This window comes from Ambystoma mexicanum, chromosome 5p (assembly GCF_040938575.1).
Source record: "Ambystoma mexicanum isolate Mex_15411 chromosome 5p, UKY_AmexF1_1, whole genome shotgun sequence".
Lineage (NCBI taxonomy): Eukaryota > Metazoa > Chordata > Amphibia > Caudata > Ambystomatidae > Ambystoma > Ambystoma mexicanum.
The window spans coordinates 1,205,000,718-1,205,021,305 of NC_090930.1; the positions used below are offsets into that span (position 1 = coordinate 1,205,000,718).

Here is a 20,588-nt window from a genome sequence, read left to right on the forward strand (position 1 = left end):
ATTTGGTCGGCTAACGATTCCGGAGGACTGTCGGCGTATCCTACAAGCGGCAAGAGCACCTTCCACAAACGCCTCATACGAGTACAAATGGAAAAGTTTCTGTCAATGGTGTGAGGATCAACCAGGCTTGGCCCCGCTATCGATTAAGCCAGAACAGCTCCTGCCATACTTGCTGCTCTTAGCCCAGAAGGGCCTGTCGGTATCTTCAATAAAAGTACACCTAGCAGCCATTTCCAGGTTTACTCGTCGACGGCACTCGGCACCTTTGTTCAGCGACCGCCTGATTAAACACTTCCTTAAAGGCCTCTTTCGGAGTTTCCCGCCAGAGAAGAAATTTCCTCCGGAGTGGAGCCTCAATCTGGTCTTAACATCTCTTATGAAGCCTCCTTTTGAGCCAATGTCATCATCGTCTCTAAAGTTTCTGTCGTGGAAATTGGCCTTCCTAGTGGCCATCACTTCAGCACGACGTATTTCAGAAGTTCAGGCTCTAATGGTAGACCCGCCATACTTACGATTTTTCAAGAACAAGGTAGTCCTAGCCACTAACCCGCAGTTTATACCTAAAGCTCCGTCGGTGTTCCATAAACACTCCTCTATTGTGTTGCCTACGTTTTTTCCGGAGCCATGCTCGGGAGCGGAGCGCATGCTACACACATTGGATGTAAAAAGGGCCCTTAAGTTTTATCTCCATCGAACGCAACCGTTCAGAGAAACAAGGCAGCTGTTCGTGGCCTATGGTTTGGGCGCTAAAGGAAAAGCCATTTCGAAACAAGGATTGTCAAGATGGGTGTCATCTATCATTTCGTACTGCCATTCTAGGGCAGGGAAACCTCTTCTGCGACGGCCAAGAGCTCACTCAACTAGAGCAGCGGCATCGTCGACGGCACTGTGGGCCGGAGTCCCTCTGGGGGACATCTGCATGGCGGCTACCTGGGCGGCTACACACACCTTTACCCGCCATTACTGCCTGTCGCAGCAACATGCCGAAGATACCCAGGTGGGGCAGGCGGTGCTTCGACACCTATTCCAGTAAGGTAAGCCCCGGCTGAGGGGTTGCATCCTATGGAATTTGTGATTGTATGTGGTTAGTTTCCTGTGTTAACTATTACTGATGTATATATGATCATAGGGAACGGGCTCTGCGAACAAAGTATATGGGTTTGCATGCACGCCTCCTCTTTGGGGGTGGTACTGCTGTGTAATCTGTTCTAAGCATGTGAATCCATGAAAGATCCAATGCTGGAGAAGGGAATAGTTTCTTACCTGTAACTCCATTTCTCCAGCATTGGTATCTTTCATGGATTCACATGCGCCCACCTGCCTCCCCTGAACATGCAAACCGGTTTCCCCCACTACTTTGGGGGCCGAAATCTGAGGGAGCGCGGGGGCGGGGCCTGTATTTATATCATGACGCCCTGACGATGCGGGTACGCATGATACAAAACGAGGTGGATAGGACGCATAAGCGTCGAAAAAGCTTTCCTACGGGAAAGGGTCTATATAATGTACCGGGGATTCCCAGCCTGACGACGGGGAATGTTCTAAGCATGTGAATCCATGAAAGATACCAATGCTGGAGAAATGGAGTTACAGGTAAGAAACTATTCCCTTCCGTTCGATGGTAAGGAGCTCTTTCATTCCTCAACAGATGTAGAGCTCACCAAGAAGAAGGATAGCACTCAAACGGCTAAGTCCTTATCTGTCCTTGTTAAGACCCCCTTCAAAACCCAGAGACCGCTGTCGCAAAGCCAACCCTCCTCTGGCTTTAGGGGCTCCCTTGACCGGAAATCTCGTAGAGTGGATACCCCCTCAGGGAATAACTGCCGCAGACAATAACAGACTCTTGTTTTTCTCCCGCTCCTCAGCCTCCTTCAGGTTCAGGTGGCAACACTACCGAAAAACCTGCAAAATGAGGGTTTTATGCGCTTGCACGAGACCCCAGTGGGAGGACGCATCGCGACTCATTGGGAGGCGTGCAAGACCATCACCGAAGACAGATGGGTCTTGTCAGTCGCTCTGGCGGGCTTCCGTTTACCCCTACCCCATACCCCACCCTTCAACCCTCATTTTCAGCTGTCGGGCTCGCCCTCCCTCAAAGCCAAGGTTCAGAAACTTCTGCACCTCAGAGCTGTGGAACGAGGTGAGGGCTTCTACTCCCGGCTGTTTACGGTGCCCAAACCCAACCCGGCTGGCCTGCGCACCATCCTAGACCTTTCCCAGTTCAATCTTTTCCTACCCCAAGAGAAATTCAAGATGATCACGCCCGGCCAGATACGGACCTCCTTGCAGATGGGTCGATTGGCTCAGTGTGGTGGATCTTCAGGATGCGTACATGCATATTCTGATTTGGAATCCACACAGGAGATATCTCCGTTTCTCTTTGGGAGAGGAGCACTTCAGTTTCGAGTGCTTCCTTTTGGCCTCAGTTCGGCGCGGAATGTGTCTTCACGAAGATGTTGGTGATTGCGACCTATCTTCGTCTGCAGGGTATCCATGTGTATCTGTATTTGGACGACTGGCTCTTACGCAGCCCTTGTCCGTTGAAAGCAGCGGGCAATCTTCAGTCTCTCCTTCAACTCCTGTTCCATCTTGGGCTGCCAGTGAACTGGCGGAAATCTTCCTTGACGGTCTCGCAGGACTTGAGTTTCCTGGGTTTTCGCTTTAACACGATCGACTGCAGAGTGTACCTGACCGGGGACAGGATGGCAGGTGTTGGCCACGTGTCAGATGTTTGCGCAGTCGAAGAGCATGTCGGCCTGGTGGTTCCAGAGGCTTCTGGGCCTTATGGCCTCGTGTTTGTTGGCTCTTCCTCTTGCTCGTCTCAAGATGAGGCGGAACCAGATGGCTCTTCAGAGTTCTTGGCGTCAGGCTGTGGACCCGGATTCCAAGCTGATAATGATTCCGGCTTCCATGAGAGTGGACCTGGAATGGTGGTCATCTCTCAGCAACCTGCCGGTGGGTGCTGGGTTTCAGGACCCAGTCCCTACGGTGACGATCACGACTGACTCCTCCCTCCTGGGGTGGGGTGCAACGTTGGATCCTCTTCAGGTCTCGGATCTCTGGTCTCCTCAGGAAAAGCTCCTCCACATAAATCATTTAGAGCTTCTGGCGATCTTCCTAGCGCACAGGGCGTTCAGACCGGTCATAGCCAACAAAGTGGTCTGCATACGCACGGACAATGTGGTGTTGATGTATTACATTAACAAGCAAGGGCAAACTAAGTCTCCTCCTCTCGTGGATCTGTCCATCCAGATTTGGGAGTGGGCTGTGCTTCATGGTGTTTGGCTGCTTGCAGTGCACATCCCGGGCCAGCTGAATGTCACAGCGAATGCCCTCAGCCGGCGGACAGTGGTCAGCTACGAGTGGGAGTTGAAGGCGGAGGTCCTCTCATGGATTTTCTCCCATTGGTGCACACCGGAGGTGGACCTCTTTGCTACGGCTATAAACAAGAAGCTTCCTCTATATGCCTCCAGAGGGGGGCTGGGAGCCTCCTCTCTGTGGGATGCTCTCGAGATTCCATGGCACAACATGAGAGCTTATGCCTTCCTGTCTCTGCCTCTAGTCCATCGAGCGATTTGGAAGCTGAAGAACTCTGTGAACTGTTCCCTTCTGCTCATAGCCCCGTGGTGGCCGGCCAGGTTTTGGTTCTCAGAACTTCAACACCTGTCGGCGTATCCGCTGATCGGTGGTCACTGGTAACCTAATCTTCTTTACCAAGGGGAACAGCAGATGTGGCACCCCTCCCCACAATGGCTCCGCTTGGCGGCATGGTGCCTGAGTTTAAGTCTTTAGAACATCTTAACTTGTCTGCGGATAACATGCATATTATCCAGGCAGCCAGGAAACCCTCGACTAGATCCCAATACAGAAGTAAATGGCTCACGTTCTGTCATTGGTGTTTGGAAAAACAGTTGGACCCAAAGGGGGCTACGATTAACACAGTGCTTTCCTTTGTATCCTTCCTAGCAGAGTCGGGTGTTCATGTTCTGTCATGCAGAACTTACCTTTCAGCGGTCTCGGCTTATCTTTCTACAGACCAATGTTATAACTCTCTGGGTAATCCAGTGGTTAGGAGGCATTTTGCAGGCTTGACATGCCTCTACCCTCCAATTCGTAGTCTGCACCTGCCGTGGGACCTAAATGTAGTCCTGACGGCGTTGTGCCACAAGCCTTTTGAACCAATGGCTACAGTGGACCTCAAGTACCTATCCTGGAAAGTGTCCTTTTTGTTCGCTGTTAGGTCTGCGAGGCGGGTGAGTGAGCTACAGGCTTTGTCGGTGGAGCATCCCTTTTTGGTCTTTCACAAGGATAAGGTAGTTCTACGGATGAATCCTGCTTTCCTGCCGAAGGTGGTAACTGAATTCCATCTGAATCAGTCGATCTCCCTGCCGGTCTTTTTCCGAACCCTACCTCAGAGGCAGAAAGGGTTCTGCATTGTCTTGATGTCAGAAGGGCTCTTAAGTTCTATCTGGACAGAACTTCTGAGCTTAGGAGTTCTTCTCAAGTGTTTGTGACTTTTGGTAACCCTCAGGGTAAGCAGACGTCTAAGGCGACTATTTCTCGTTGGATCGCCGCCTGCATTACCCAGTCTTTCATCGTCCAAGGGCTGAAACCTCCTAAGGGTATTCATTCACACCTGGTGCGGGGCAAGGCAGCTGCGGTTGCTTTTCAGAAATGTCCCCTGGGAGTCCATCGCTAGGGCAGCTACCTGGGCCTCCCCATCTGCTTTTTGTAAGCATTATTGTCTTGACCCGAGCTCAAGAGCTGATGCTCAGTTTGGTCAGGCTGTGCTGAAGAACCTTTTTCAGGTGGTGTATTTCCATCCACCCGTAGTTCCTGTTAGGAGTGATTGGAAATCTCCCATAAGTTTGGAGGAAAGGGTACGGGACGTAGGAGTATAACCAGGTTACTCACCGTAGTGACCACCTTACTCCTAGTCCATAGTCCCTTTCCTCCATACGCCCGCCGTCCCCTCTAATAAGGTTCCTCTGTTATTGCAAATAGGTCTTTGACCTGGCGATAGAAAAGGACTGATGGGCGATGCGTGGGGCGGAGCCAAGGTGGCCGGGGTTATGGCCGCGTGCCGGGCCCCACGCAAGAAAGGGAGGAAGGACACATTTTTTAAAACATTTATTGGATGCTTTTTACAAAGTGCTTCGGTCCTGTCCCACAGGACGGAGAGATGTCCCATAAGTATGGAGGAAAGGGGACTATGGACTAGGAGTAAGGTGTTCACTACGGTGAGTAACCTGGTTAATCATGCAGATTTTGCAAAAAGGAGGCGATCATTTAAACTATCTACCACATTCTTATGGAATGCCAAGCTCTTAACCACAAATGTCTTGCCTTTAGTCAAAAGTATAATAGCGTCCCGCCTGAACTCCAAGTATCTGAACGATGGTCCCGAATACTAACGGGTAACAGAAGAATGGTAACTACTGTCATCCACTTTTGGACTGATATTTCGGAAGACGGCCATGGCCTGACAATTTGAAGAAGAGGAAACCATTTAAGATCTGTATATATGTATATTTTAATTATCAGGAGTTGAATATACATGTATTAACAAATGTAAGGTTTAAGATATAAACCATAAACATTTTAATAAAAAAATAGTTAATCTACAATCAGTCTGCATGTCTCAAGTGTAAATCTCAGTGGATTGGTTTAGTCATTTTTTTTTGTCTACTAAATGTTTTATTATTTATATTCGTGTAACAAAAGTATGTTCTATGTCAGAATAAAGAATTATTTTTTAGAAATTTCTCAAAATGGGCTCCTAAACTTTTAGTTGTGAAAAAGGGTTTTTTCTTTAACAGTTGCCTTCTATTTGCCCCAACTCCTCTTCCCCTGGAAAACCTTCCTTATTTCTGTTTTTCCTACCTTTGTCTGCAGTTTGCCGCCTCCATTTAAAACTTTTTTTGGGTACTGACCCCTAACCCTGTTTGCGAAAGCAGTTGGAGAATTCCTCTTCACCAAGAAAACCATATGCGCAGAGATGCAGTACGTTCTATAGATAGTGTTACAAATTCAAAATTTTCAAAATGTATATTTTGGCATTTTGACTGAGCACAATTAATAGCACATGGTTTGTGAACATTTTACCACTTTATTCAATCATAAGTAATAATCGGCATATTTTGCTTGACTCCTGTAGGTCGAAGAAGTGAAAAAACACCAGCACTGTTTAGCATTTAGTTCTTCAGGACCTCCGAGTCAGACATACTACATTTGTTTCGATACCTTCACAGAGTACTTGAGGTGGCTGCGACAAACATCAAAGGTAAGGGGTGAGAGTCCATTTGATTCTTCTGCCTGTCTGAAAATAACGTATTCCCTTTATCTAACATTTTGTTTTCATGATATCAATTATAATTTGCTCATTACATTTGCTTCAATGTTTTATCTACGAAAGAAAAAGGGACATTTGAGAGCCCAAAAGTTCTTTCCCTCAGATTTATAAGTCACTTTTATGGTTCATTATTGCAGCATAAGACTCTTGCTTTGGCACTTGATTCATTAGCACCTTTTTATTCCGCTTGAGAATACGCTATCTTAAAATTCTTTTTAAAAACCTCTTGTGCTAATCGTTTTGCTTAGCAAATTGTGATTGTGTAGACCATAGTCCTAGTTTCTTAGTCAGATTTATTTTGAAAAATGTCAGTCTTCAGAAGACACGCATTCTGTAGTGCACAACTGTATCATATGTAAAAATGGGTACGAAATATTAAAAGCTACTATCTATCTAAAACATCCATCTGGTCATTAAAACGAACAATGACTCTTGTGGTGAAAAATCATAGTTTTACCGGCTTAGTGGTAGCAGCTGTGAATCAGCCTAGGGAATTATTTAGGCTGGTGCATTCGCAATCATTCTCTACGCCTACTGAAACTGTTGTTCCCACCCAGGCAATGTGATTCTCTGCCAGAGTTTTTTGTGGATAAAATTGCAACGATCTGCCAGAAAATAGTCTATTCAGGATCTTGGTCTTGTTTACCTGTGAGCCCTCCGGAGTCTGTGCCTGTCATTACCACGGGCAAGATTTGAAGTTCTGGTTCCCAAAAGAACACCTTAAGGGGTTGGTTCTTGGCTTGGTATGATTGGGTGACTACTTTAGAACGGTTTACCATTGAAATATGAATTCCTGGTTCCCCATCATGGCCGTCAGTTTAATGCCTGGAAACTAACTTTGTAGGTCTATGCATCCTGCTTAGTCTCCTTTATTAGCCCTGCCCACCCGCGTTCTTGACTGCAGCTGCAGTGCAACGCCTACCAGGGTCCCTAGTTACGATTTTTCTGTCACAGTATTTATCATTCCTCTGTGATACCCCTTTATTTTTCCAGCATAATTAATTCCCTCCTATTTCTCCCTCCAAGTCTTTTTCCCATCCGCAGTTTTCAGAACCTTCCCCTCAAGTGTTCCTGTCAGTCGCATGGAGACATTTTTTCCTCCGATGTCTTCGTGTAGAGCGACTGAAAATCACCTGAGCTCACGCAAGTACCGTTTTTTGCCAGTTAAATCTACATGTGTAAAGATTCATATGAACGTATACCTCTGTGGCATTGTTCTTCAGAGTTGGGTATTGTCGCTTAGTGGCGGTTAGTTCAGTTTTTAGTGTTAGTTGGCACTTCCACAAGTTCCTCCTTATGTCCAAGGGTTGTTTAAATTGGGGAAAAATCAGTGTTTTGTCACACGTTGTATACTCTTCGACCTCTTATTTCCACGTGAGGGGATTTGCTCCGTTACATTCAGCTACTTCCCCTTATATATTACAACCAGTAGACTGTGGCGGTTCTTAAGGGGTTTGCTAGATTACATTCAGTAATATTTCCCATTAGCTTCTATTTTCACGGCCACTTATCCCCTTCCAAGTTCTCAGTTCCTTCCCTCATTCCCTATTACCTTCTACGGCAGCCACCTTTATCTAATCTACAGAACTGCTACTCCTGCACCAGAGCCTCAGTGAATATACCGAACTCATTTTTCTGCATCTGAGCTCTCCTAAGCTACTGAATTGCGCTCCTGCACTAAGGTCTCATTTAATACTTCTCAAAAGACAGCTCCTCTGCACCAGATCATCATTATTCTACAGAAGTAGCGCCCCTGCACCAGAGCAGGATGGATAGCTCCTTAATCTAAAAGCCCAGGTGAGCCTCCCATTTTATTTTTGTGAGGAAAATCATTTTATGATATCTAATGTTAGTGCAAGGTAGAAGAGCTTGGACACTGGTGAAAGATTAAGTCACCCTTCAATTTTTTACAGAATCTATCGGACCATATCTAGTGAGGAATCGTGAACACCAATACTAGTCCAAGGCGCTCCTGCGGAGTCCAGGGTAAGCGCTACAGTGCCTTCCACATATAGTTGGTCGTGTTTCCCACGATTTAGAGAGGACGACATCTTGGAGACCATAGCCCTTAAATCGGCCTCCCCTACTGATCCCATTCCACTTCCTTTCTAAAGAAGCTGATTTCTGCTGATCTCCCCTTGGGTGTCTTCTGCTGTATTTCACCTTCTTAAACACGCTTTGGTAATCCCGTTGCTCAAGAAACCCTCCCTTGATCTGGATGTTCTTTCTAATTTCCATCCTATTTCCCTTCTTCCGTTTTCTATGAAACACTTGGAATATTTCGTTATGCCCCTTTTTCGCTTATTCTTGGAAGATTCTGTTCTCTTAAACCCTTTTCAGTCTGACTTTCGACCCTGGCGGGGGACTGAGTCAGTGCTAGTGTCCGTCATGGACGACTTGTCCCGCATGCTGGATCAGGGTGGGGGCGCTGATTCTATTAGATCTATCGGCAGCTTTCGACACCATTGATCATTCCGTGTTGTTGGACAGGCTTGCCTCAGCGGGCATCTTCAGCTCGGTTCTCGCCTGGTTCAGGTCTTTTCTTACTGATCGCACGCAGTCTTTTTCTTTCTTTCTGCTCTGCTCCCTCGCCCCTCTCTTGCAGGGTTCCACAGGGGCCTGCTCTTCTCTACCCTTTTTAATATCTATATCCAACCTTTGGTTCTTCTTATTCATTCTTTTGTGTTTCAGTGTTTATTCCTACGCAGGCGACACCCAAATTCATATCCGTCTTAATCTTCTGCAGCAGCATACAGAACTGCACGCTGTCAGACTTGTTTGAAGGCAATTAATGTCTGGATGAATGATAATTGACCGCTTCTTAATGGTAACAAAACAGAGGTCTTAGTTGTGGGCTTAGTGACTGCTCAACCCTCTGGACCAGGGACTTTTGTCCCTCTTCCTTGGGCCAATTACTTAAACCTGACATGGTCATAAAAAACCTGGGCATTAAACTCATTAACATTGTCTTTTGTGCCACAGGTTAGTGCAGTATGCCATTCTGTGTATTTTAAACTTAAGGTATTGTGTAAAGTCCTTCCTTACCTGCCACCCCACCTTCAGGCGGTAGTGATATCCTCCATGGTGGCTGGGATTTTGGACTATTGTAATTCGCTTTACCTCGCTCATCCTCTTTATCTACTCCGCCGCATTCAGGTCTTACAAAATACTGGGCAAGGCTAGCCACCAGGGCTCACTTTCGTGCCTCTGTCTCTCCTATTTTCGCCTCTCTGCATTGGTTCCCGATAGCCAGGCGGGTTGATTTTAAGTCTCTCTGCCTGGTACACTAGGCTTTTTATGGTGTTGGTCCCGAGTATGTACTTGAAGTGTTCACTTTACGTCCCCCCTCGGCCTTTCTGTTTAGCGTCTCTGCTTCTGATCCAGGTTCCCTGTGTCCATCGTTCGAGATCTGGAGGATGGGCCTTCTTAGTGGCAGCATTTAGCTTCTGGAACCCCCTCCCGCTGCCATTGCGTTCGTTACAAGATCATCTTACTTTCCGCCAAGCCTTGAAGACGTTCCAGTTTTCATTTTCAGATTGGGTTTTATCTGGGATTTCCTGGTCTTCCTTTCCAGTCCTCTTACCAGTAGCGCCATGATGCCCTGGCTGGTGAAGGTGCACTTTAGAAGTGTATAAATATATTATGATCCATAACTAGGTCTCTAGTGATCCTTAGCATTGTAATTAGACTTTCGAATGGATTGTGTCCTCCCACGTATTACTCATCTTTGATATATTCAAGTCTGCTTTCAACTTGCTTCGGAATCCTTTTTTTTATAGGGTATGGCTAAGCATCATGCAGCATCGAATCTTTGTCCTTGATGGTCTGCGTAGCATCCCTCGTGACATCGACGCTGGTATATAGTAGCACGCACGCTGACCGTTGCGTCAGTTCTGTTTTTTACACATTGCTGCGTGCTTCGGACCTACTCGCCTCAGCGATTAAATTGCATTTTACTTCGATGTGGCCTCCACACCGAAGATGGCCTTCAAGCGATGTTCAGACTGTGGGGCCAAGATGTTGATCACAGACCCGCACCGCGTTTGTCTGTGGTGCTTGGGATCGGGCCATGAGGTCGACGACTGTGGCTCGTGTCAATCAATGACGGTTAAGGCCTTGTGGGAAAGGAAGGGGAAACTCTGTGCAGGTAAGCCCTCCCGCCAAATCCCCAGCCCTTACCCCTTCGAACAGGAAATCTTCCCCTGCCTCGAGATCTCTCCTGTAAAGAAAGGCCCTAAACATAGATGTTCGAGGTCCGGTTCACGACGCTCGTCCTCTTCCTATAAAAAGAGTAAGAAAAGGCGTTGCAGGTCCTCCTCGTTATCGTCTTAGTCTTCCTCTTCAAAAAGAGTAACTTTTCCAAAAAAGAACTGGACTCCAGCGGTGTTAGGAAACTTCTGTTTAAAAATAAGAAACCGGCTCCTCCGAGTGTTCCTCTAAAGGATTCCGAAAAAAGTAGCCACCACTCAGCTTCTATCAAGTTCCGTGTGTCCCCTTCTCTTGCGTCTTGGAGCCCGAGAAGAGAGGTTCCTCGACATAAGTCAAAGGAATCTTCCTCGACGCACAAGAAGCCTGTGTCTGTTACCTCGAAACATTCTCTAACTGCATTTCAGCCTTCTTCGAAGGAATCGAAACATTTGTCACCTGAAACCTTGAGGCATGTAATACATATTGAGCCTTCGAAGCAACATAGTGACACATTCGTCGACAGTTTCGAATAAGCCGTCAAAACGTTTGCAGTCTTCGAGAGCAAAGAATGCTCCAACGAAACTGAAGGTGTCAAAGTCTATTCCTGATCCGAAATTCTTGCAACCCATTTCTAGACCTGATTTCTTTAAGCAGATGGGTTCAAGCTTTGAAGATGATGATGATGATGATGATGAGGAGGAAGAGGATCAGCCCCCTGTTGGGTATGAATATGGAACACCAAACATTCCAGAGGAATTCAATTCAGATGAATCCAAGATGCAGAATCTTGTGGAAACATTAAAAGAAACTAGTAGCTGGGAAACGTCAACAGAGACAGAATTTGGTAATGCTGAAATAGCTGGTTATACTGATCCTTCTTGCAGGGCCGTCATTGCTAAAGTAGCTGAATATCTGGGATGGTGCAGACATGCAGCTGCTATGGAGACCGATTACCTCACTGACACCCTAGACAGTGGGCCAGTTGGAGAAGCTGTATTGCCATTTCATGAAGCCTTGAGAGTAAGGGTAATTGAGAACTAGCTAAAGCCAGATTCGATTTCATCGGTGAATAAGTTAAAGAAATACAAGACTGCTTCCACAGACCCTCCATTTTTGAACAGGCACCCAACGCCTGAAGGCTTAGTGGTTCAAGCAGCAACAGCTTCTTCAAAAGATGCATCCTATCCTTCTCCAGCAGATAAAGAAGATGGGAGTATTGACTCTTTAGGTAAAAGAGTATTTATTGCAGGAAGTATGGCACTAAAATCTGCCAATGCTACCAGTGCATTAGCAAAAGACAGACATACCCTTTGGGCTATGGCTGCTCTGGCAGCAGAGCCTTTACCAGAGGAAGAAGAGAGGCTTTTTAAGCCTGATACAAGATGGCAACGATGCCATGAGGCAATCCCTATAATCTAGTTTGCATACAGTGGACTCGGTCAGTAGAGCCATGGCTGTCAGCACAGTACTTAGACGTATGTCTTGGTTAAGAAAATCTGGATTTTCGGGGATGTCCAGGGAGGTCTGCTAGACCTGCTGTTTGACAATCCTTCTCTGTTGGGTGAGAAGGCAGATGGCAGTCTGGAAAAACTGGAAGCTTAGAGGTCTGCAGCAACATTTTTAGGGGCGGCAATAAGATGGCATCAATTTACAGGTTGGGGATGGAGGGATTGTTCTTTTTGTTTCTATTCCTCCATGTATAGAAGAGGTCAGTTTTCACAAAGAGGTCAAAGAAGACCCTATCGTGGAAGAGGTAGAGAAGGAGTGACTGCCCGTTCAACACCCGCTGAGGCATCCTCAGCTGCAGGTGGAACAGAAAAATGACTCCTTAACCCACAGATCTGTGGTATGGGGCAGACTGTTTTACCATGTCTGGAGTGGCGAAGCATAACTTTGGATGCATGGGTGCGACAAACGGTGGCAGACGGTTACTGCCTCCCATTCTTAAAAATACCTCCCGATTGCCCCCCAAGAGCACGATCAACCTTGGTTCCGGATCCACTCCTCCAACAGATTTTCCTCCTATTGGAGAAAGGTGCAATAGAATTGGTACCTGTAGCAAAGAGGAAACAAGGTTTGTACTCTCATTACTTTCTAATACCGAAGGACGGAGGAATGCGACCCATCTTGGACTTGAGATGCTTGAACAAGTTCCTCAGGAAGGACAAGTTTAAGATGGTAACTCTTGCAGATCCTTCAGGCCCTTCGACTTCACGATTGGTTGGTGTCATTGGACCTTCAGGATGCTTAATTTCATGTGGCGATGCATCAGAAGCACAAAGTACCTGAGGTTCGCAGGTCTCATTATCAGTTTTGAATTCTGCCATTCGGGCTCAACTCGGCCCCAAGGGTTTTCACCAAGCTTATGGCAGTGTTGGCAGCAAGTCCAATGAGTGCAGGGTTCCACATCTACACCTACACGGGTGACTGGTTGATCAGAACGGTTTCTCCGGAACAGTGTCCATCTCAGGCACACCTGCCACCTACTCCACGAGCTGTGCTGCTCCCTGAACTTCAAGAAGTCCCTTTTGACACCCTCTCAGAAGCTTCAATTTATTGGAGCAGTGCTGGATTCAGCCTCAGGAAAAGCTTTGCCACCCGAGTTAAGGGCTCAACATCTTTTGCAGATGGTCCAAAGATTTCAGAGTGCCCAACGTCTTCCGGCCTACGACTTCATAAGGTTGCTCAGCTTCATGGCATCCTGCATTTTTCTGGTGCCAGAAGCCTGTCTTAGAATGAGATCCCTTCAGTGGGCTCTAAGAGCCCAGTGGTCTCAATTCTCCTGCAGAATGACGGTCCTTCTCCAGGTCCCGACAAAGGTCGTCTTGGATCTCCAGTGGTGGGCCAGCCGAGAGAATGTGATGAGAGGTGAACACTTTTGCTAACCATGGCCTGAGACGACAGGAGATCTCAGGATGGAGAGCGCACATGAGAGATCTTTTAGTAAGCGGACACTGGTCCCAGTCGGAGTCCAGACGCCTTATCAACCTTTTAGAGCTGCGGTCAATCAGACTAGCGCTGATGGCCCTTCTGCCCTCAATACGGGGGAAAAGTGTCCTGATAATGACAGACAACACAGTGGCCATACATTACCTCCGCAAGAGAGGGGGCGTAGGGTCATTGCCCCTGTGCAGAGAGGCAATGCAGCTCTGGTTCTGTGCACTGAGTGAAGGACTAACTCTTCTGGCAGTTCATCTAGCCGGAGAAAAGAACAGTGGCAGACACTCTGAGCAGGCAGTGCACGATTTCCCACGAGTGGGAACTAGCTTAAAAAGTGTTTAAAGAGATCTTTGCCCTTTGGGGAACCCCTTAAGTGGATCTGTTTGTGACCAGTGTCAACTGGAAGTGCGAACTTTTCTGCTCCAGGGAATTTCTCCAAACAGCTCTAGGGGACGCATTCGTAGTGGACTGGGAATTTCCACTCCTGTATGAGTTTCCGCCAGTCCCTGTCATTCCTCACGTAATACAGAGGTTGAGGAAGTTCTGGAAAACTTTGATCGTCATTGCTCCAGATTGGGCCAGGAGAACGTGGTACCCGGACCTTCTAGAAATGACCATCTGCACTTCAATTCGTCTTCCCCAAAGAGAGTAGCTACTCTCGCAAGAGGGAGGTTGCATTCTTCACCCAGAAATCGGGACTCTCAACCTTCACGCGTGGTGTCTGAAAGGGTGAGATAAAAGGATTGATGAAGTGTTGCTTTCGGCAAGAAGATAAGCAAGTAAATCCCCTTACCGCTGCTGTTGGAATACATTTCACAGCTGGTGCAGGGAAAAGAAACTAGATCATTTCTCATGTAAACTACCCAAGGTTTTGTCTTTCTTACTTCACTTGATTCATTATGGTTTACAAGTAGTCACGGTGAAGGGCTATTTAGCGGCCCTTTCAATTTTCAAAAGATCTCCAGATGAGGGATCATACTTCAAAGTACCGATTGTGACACAATTCCTTAAAGGCTTAACAAATGTGTTTGCACCTACTGCATTCATTGTAGCATCGTGGTATCTAAACATTGTACTAAGAGGTCTTATGGGAGCTCCCTTTGAGCCCTTGCATTCATGCCCTTTTAGGATGCTCACCATAAAAACAGCCTTTTTAGTAGCCATCCCATCTGCCCTAAGGGTAAGTGAGCTACAGGCTCTATCTTCCAAACAATCTTTCACGCCCTTTTCAAAGGATAAGGTAGTTTTACGGGTTAAATCTTCTTTCCTACCAAAAGTTGTGTCCGAATTTCATTTGGCACAACGTATTGCACTATCTTTTTATCCTCCTCATCCATCTAAGGAGGAAGAGACAGTACATCGCTTAGACCCAAAGAGGATACTATTTTTCTATATTACAAGAACTGCAAATATTCGCCAAGATGATCCGCTGTTTATTGGTTATGCTGGTCAAAGATTAGTATTGGCTGTCACAAAACAAACCATCTTTAGGTGGATTATGTGTATAACTGAATGTTACTGGTTGGCAGGCAAGGATTCACCCGAAGGTTTGAGGGTGCATTCCACTAGAGGAGTGGCTGCTACTTCGGCTCTAGAAAGAGGTGTACCAATGAGGGGCATTTGTAGAGCGGCAACATGGAATTCTCTGCATACATTTAGTAAATTCTACTGTGTGGATTCTTTTTCAGGAGAGGAAGCCAAATTTGGCAAAGCTGTCCTCCATAATGTTAACAAATAAAGTAAATTCTTAGCACCCTCCACCAAACTCAAACTGGTTTGGGAGTCTATCAAAAATGAGGAATACGTAGGAGGACACAATCCTTTCAAAGAACATATTACTTACCCGTGGTAATGTTCTTTAGACTGGATATTCCTACCAAGTATTCCTCATCGCCTTCTCATCCATCCCCTCTTTCCTAGAATTTCCATGTCGTACACCTTCCTTTCTCGCAACGTCAAGACTATCTCCTCCTATGACACAGCATGCTAATTTAAGCAGGAAAAAACTAAGAACTGAGGTAACGGTCAGCGCGCATGCTACTATATGCCAGCGTCGACGTTACGAGGGACGCTACGGAGACAGGTGAGGACCAAGATTCGTCGCTGCATGACGCTCAACCCTATGAAAAAAAATTCAAAAGCAAGTTGCAAGCAGACTTGAATATATTAAAGATGAGGAATCCATGGGAGGAAAATCCAGTCGAAAGAACATTACCATAGATATGTAACTTGTTCTTCTTAATCGCAAACTCTGAAGATTAGCCGGTTTGAGTCTGATAACCAAAGATCCAGAAGTGCCATCCGGAAAGGTCTCAGCCTTGTTCGGCAACAGTAAGGTAAGGTAATGCTTATTTGTAAAGTGCCTATACACAAAGCAAGCGTTTCAAAGCGCTCAAGGAGGGGAAAAGTCATCAGAGCCCTTGAATTTCTGAACGATACAAGTCTGCACAGGCAGAGTATATGCATGTGATACAATTAACAGTGTAGATGACAGCAAATCGATCTGACGATAATTCTGCAGTTTTTCCAAGTGCATTGAGGCACCACCATGCGAGGAGGGGAAACGGGGAAGATAGACTATCTTCAAGGCATGGTACGTTCAGATCGTGTAAGTGCACAGATGGTACAGGAGGGAGGGCCGGGGGAGAACTGCAGGGGGGGAAAGGGGGAATCCAAGTGCGCCCAGTCAGAAACTGTGGTAAGTGCTGAGGGATGCCACCCTCATGGGTCATTGACCAAGTGCAGTAGCAATGAGGCAAGTGCAGGCCCAGCCGTGTGCACGAGAGGACTGGCGAGTTGAAGAGAAAAGATTAGAGGTCTGTGAACACCCAGTTCTTATAATGGGGAAAGAAGATATTACTTTCAGTGGAGATGGTGCTACAGAATATAAACTGGCTGACCTATCCAATATGGTTGTTTGTGAATGATTATCCACTTTCCTGCATGGAAGGTCCGTGTGAAAAGAACCATTTACTTTCAGTGACCGTGTATACCACTGGTAATGCTTGGGGGCCTGTTTGACAGCATTCTTCTGTTTTGAACAAATGGCATCTCTTAACCAAATTATCCACGGATTCCAGCTACACCCCAAATTAAAGAAACTGTCACACTTGTTTAGTTCATTCATGATTTTGGCCTTGGAATGCTTCCAGTGCTCAGGAGCAGTGTTTTTCTCACAATCCAAAAACGACTGCAGTGTATGATCAAATCTAATCTTGGGTCTCTGTTCATCTAAAGAATATGTTGTAATGGGAGTAGTAGAGGACAATGTAGTAGCACCACTACTTTCTGAGTGCTTTTCAGCATTGATAGCCCATTAAACAAGTCAGTGGCCCTATCAGGCATACCACTGATGTTAAAGGGCATCTCAATTCTCTTAGCACTCAATTTTGTCTTTTTTCCATTGTTCTGACCCCTGTCTTGTTCTCTTGACAGTAGAATCTATATTGTCTAGATTTTATGTAATTGTTCATCCAAGCCAATGATCTTGGATTCACACTGAATGTATTCTTTACCATTTTACATTTGTATTGAATGGGTTTCTGTGTTGTGTTTATAACAGACAGTGATATCTTGTTCTGATAAAAATAATAGATATTTCTGAATTAACCAAGATGCGCATTTTCACTTGGTGAAATGCCCTCATATGCCTGATTGGGTTTGTTGTTCCATTGACCCCATTTTCTTGTGTCTGACTGCTTAGCCCCCCTAGGCAGAATAGGGTTGCAACCAGGAGCCTGTCCTTTTGATTATGAGTCAAGAGAGACATTAAGTGAGCAACTTAACCAAATTGTATCATGAGGAGAGTTGCATTCCAGTGCCAGAGGTGTTGAGCGAGGTATGTGAACTAGAAGACCTTATGTGAGCAGGTAGGCCCGTAAGAATGCCCCTAGGTTCAAGCAGCTAGTGCACCTAAAGTCCCCCCTAAATTCAGCATCTGGTACACTTGAGAAAATGCACCTAGGTTCAGACAATTGATGCATTGCAAAATGCATCTATTGACCATATAACACATTTTAGAATGCACCTAGATTCAAACAGTTAATACATCTGAGAAAGCATCTGAATTCAGACATGTAATACGCCCAAGGATGAGCCTGGATACGACATGTAGGGTGCACATAGTTATTCCGATTCATAGCGGATTTTGAATAAACATCCAGGTTCAAGACCTTATTGCACGTGGTATGCACCTAGATTGAACATGTTTTATGTACTTAGATTCAGTAATATATATGTTGTATTAGTGCAAGAACTTTAAGTTCCAAGTGTATGCAGGAGCCGAAATGCTTTGAGAGTCCGTCATATGTGGTACATAAGGTGAGGCGTCGGTGCAGTTGTAGTGGAATTGGCCTAGTGGTTGCTGTAGGGCAGCCTCAAGTATAGCAGTTGAAGAGAAGCAGACAGAGAGGCAGGGGCATTGTTGTGATGGGGTACAGGTAGAGACGTGGAGGGATTCTGGTGCACTGAAGGTAGTCTTAACTGTCTTGTGGCAATGGATTCATCCAATGCAGGGATCGAAATTCAGATTTGATAAGCAGGAGCTAAAAGCAGCTCCTGGATATTCAGCATTAACCAGTGACCAGGAGCTACCACGGTGGACCAGGAGCTAGTATATGATGATCTGCAAATTGAACATCCACACAGTCTGAAATACGATTACTTTGTCAATTATTTATGACTCCTTTTGCTTTAAATATCATATCGAGGTGTCCTAATGTTTAAATACGCAGAGTTAAATTCACATAGTGACAGTACCATTCTCTGCAGCAGGAGCTTGCTGGATGCTCTACCAGCAATTGTCTTGCACACTCCATTAAGTAACAATCCATTTAACTGGTCCCATTGGATGGCTTGACCTGGTTTCGGGATGCTCTGTCCATAGTCCTTGTGGGCAGAGTATTGGCATGTGGTTGTATTATCAGTCGTCTAATTGGCTCTTGATTTTCTCGTTAACTGGCTAGTTGGCAAACTGGTTAAGGGACTGTTTTCCCAAAGGATATTCTTGTTAATCCAAATGAAACCCCCTTTCCACCCAGTTAACAGTATCTGGATAGGGAAGCAATGTTTCAATTGTAAGACTGCTTAGATCAGGGGTCCCCAACCTTTTGTGTGCAATGAGCAAAATTGGCATATCAAATTAAATGGTGAGCAACATCAATTTTTCGACGGAACATATCGGCGCACAGTTGGCGGACAAATTGTTTGCAACACAAATTAGAAATGTAACAAAGTTAAAACTGTGTATAGAACATTTAATTTGCAGTACTTAATAGTTATCTAGACCACGTGTTATTCTAGTCAAGGAAATGTGGAAGGCCTTTAACTTAATTTGACGTTTAGTGATTTCCAAGAAATGTTGAGGAGATTGAGTGGTCAGTAGTACATTTTTAGACATATAGGACCAGTTCAGCTGTTCAAAAATAGAGTAGGAGTAAGTAAACATTACCAGGGGTTTCAGGTTCCTGAGCAAAATATTAGTGCAAATGTATGGACAGTAAAAAGGGCCACAAACGGGGCACTGATTTTTCAGATCTACTGAGATTTTGCCTAGGAATTTATGGGATCTTTAATGGCAAATGGTGCATTCCTAAGCATACGAGATCAGCAATACTGTTCCACAGTCATTGATGACTGTATTGTGGATGTTTTTTTTCTTCAGGAATGTTATGAAATGTTACATTTCTTATTGAACAAAGAGTGTAAACAATCCTCTGGAGTTCATTTTCCAATGGCCAGAGTAGGCACCACGAAGAAGATATCTGACAGCCAGAGCGGCTGGTTGGCGATGCCTACGCTCGAAAAGGAGGCATTGGAAAGAATTACTAATTCACAAGAAATAAAGATATTCTCTTAAAACTGTTGAACAGTTCAGAGGCCACAAAGGAAAGCGAGAGTTTGTTTGAGTCTTTAGGAGAAACTATCCAGGACAGAGCTATTGGCAAACCATGCCCCCAAGTTTAGGAGCTCCAGGTTATAGAAAGGGATGCACCATGGTTCGATGCAGAATGTAGAATCTCAAAAAGAAAACTGAACCATGATTTAATGAGGGGTGTGTACACTGCTGGTCAGATTTATAGTTTCAAAATGGCATAAAAAATTGCCTTAAGTTAACTAACTTAATTGGATTGGAATACAGGGAAAATTGATTATGAAAAATGTGGGCATGCATTTACCGTATCTGCCCATTAACCATGTGCCAGATGGGCACAGTATCAAACGATTACCATTTTTCCACTAGGACACTATGTAATATAAATACAGGTGACACCAAAATCAATGTTGTCGATAAATATGGTGGCATCAAACACAAACCTCACTTGTACAGAAAGTGTGCATGCACATTATTTAATAAATGAAAGTTGGGTATGCATACCACTTCCTTGTCCACTATGCTCATACTAGCTGTACCAAGGAACGGAATAGGCCAATTTTCTCCATGACACAAACATGGTTCAAATAATGTACTCATTAATACATTTATCAGCTGGGCAAAGTAACTGGGGATGACAGGGTTTTAGCAATGAGGCTACCATAACTAGTAAGGACATTTACTGTAAAATTATGTGCATGGTGGCACCAAACACAAATCTTGCATGTATAAAAATAAGCCAGCTGGAAACACAGCGGCTCATTGGCCAACATTCTTGCATAGTCCGGGACTCTGTAGTGACTACAGTGCTACGGAGGTCTCATCCATTCAGCACCTCCTTCTAGGCCTCCACACAATGGCCCAGAGCAACTGGCGAGCAACAATTTAGGGTGCCGCGAGCAACATGTTGCTCCCGAGCTACACGTTGGGGATCCCTGGCTTAGATGATTCAAAGATTACCATATTTATCTTCCACTGGGCAGTCCTTATTGATATTTAATTAGTGGTTGGGGTGTTGTATTTCTCGTACCCTGATTTACCTGCCGGTGGAGAAGCAAACTACTGGGTTGCTTTAGGGGCTTTTGTAACCCAGCAAGTTTGTCAAGAACTGGTTCTAATGGATTGTGTCCTCGCATGAATTCTTCATCTCAGATATATTCGGATCCTGCTTTGTAGAAAAAAATCTGACGGCAGGGAGTGCTGTGCGTCATCTGTCCCTTGACGGTTCCCATTGCC

At 45.5% G+C, this 20,588-nt stretch overlaps 1 protein-coding gene across 1 annotated transcript in view; it reads left to right on the forward strand.

Moving 5' to 3' along the window:
• The window catches only part of PHLPP1 (PH domain and leucine rich repeat protein phosphatase 1), a 1,441,444-nt gene that overhangs the window by 417,509 nt on the left and 1,003,347 nt on the right, over positions 1-20,588 (forward strand). The window contains exon 3 of the mRNA XM_069613677.1: positions 6,158-6,283. Within this exon, the coding sequence (XP_069469778.1) occupies positions 6,158-6,283 (126 nt within the window). The remainder of the gene's footprint in view (positions 1-6,157; positions 6,284-20,588) is intronic.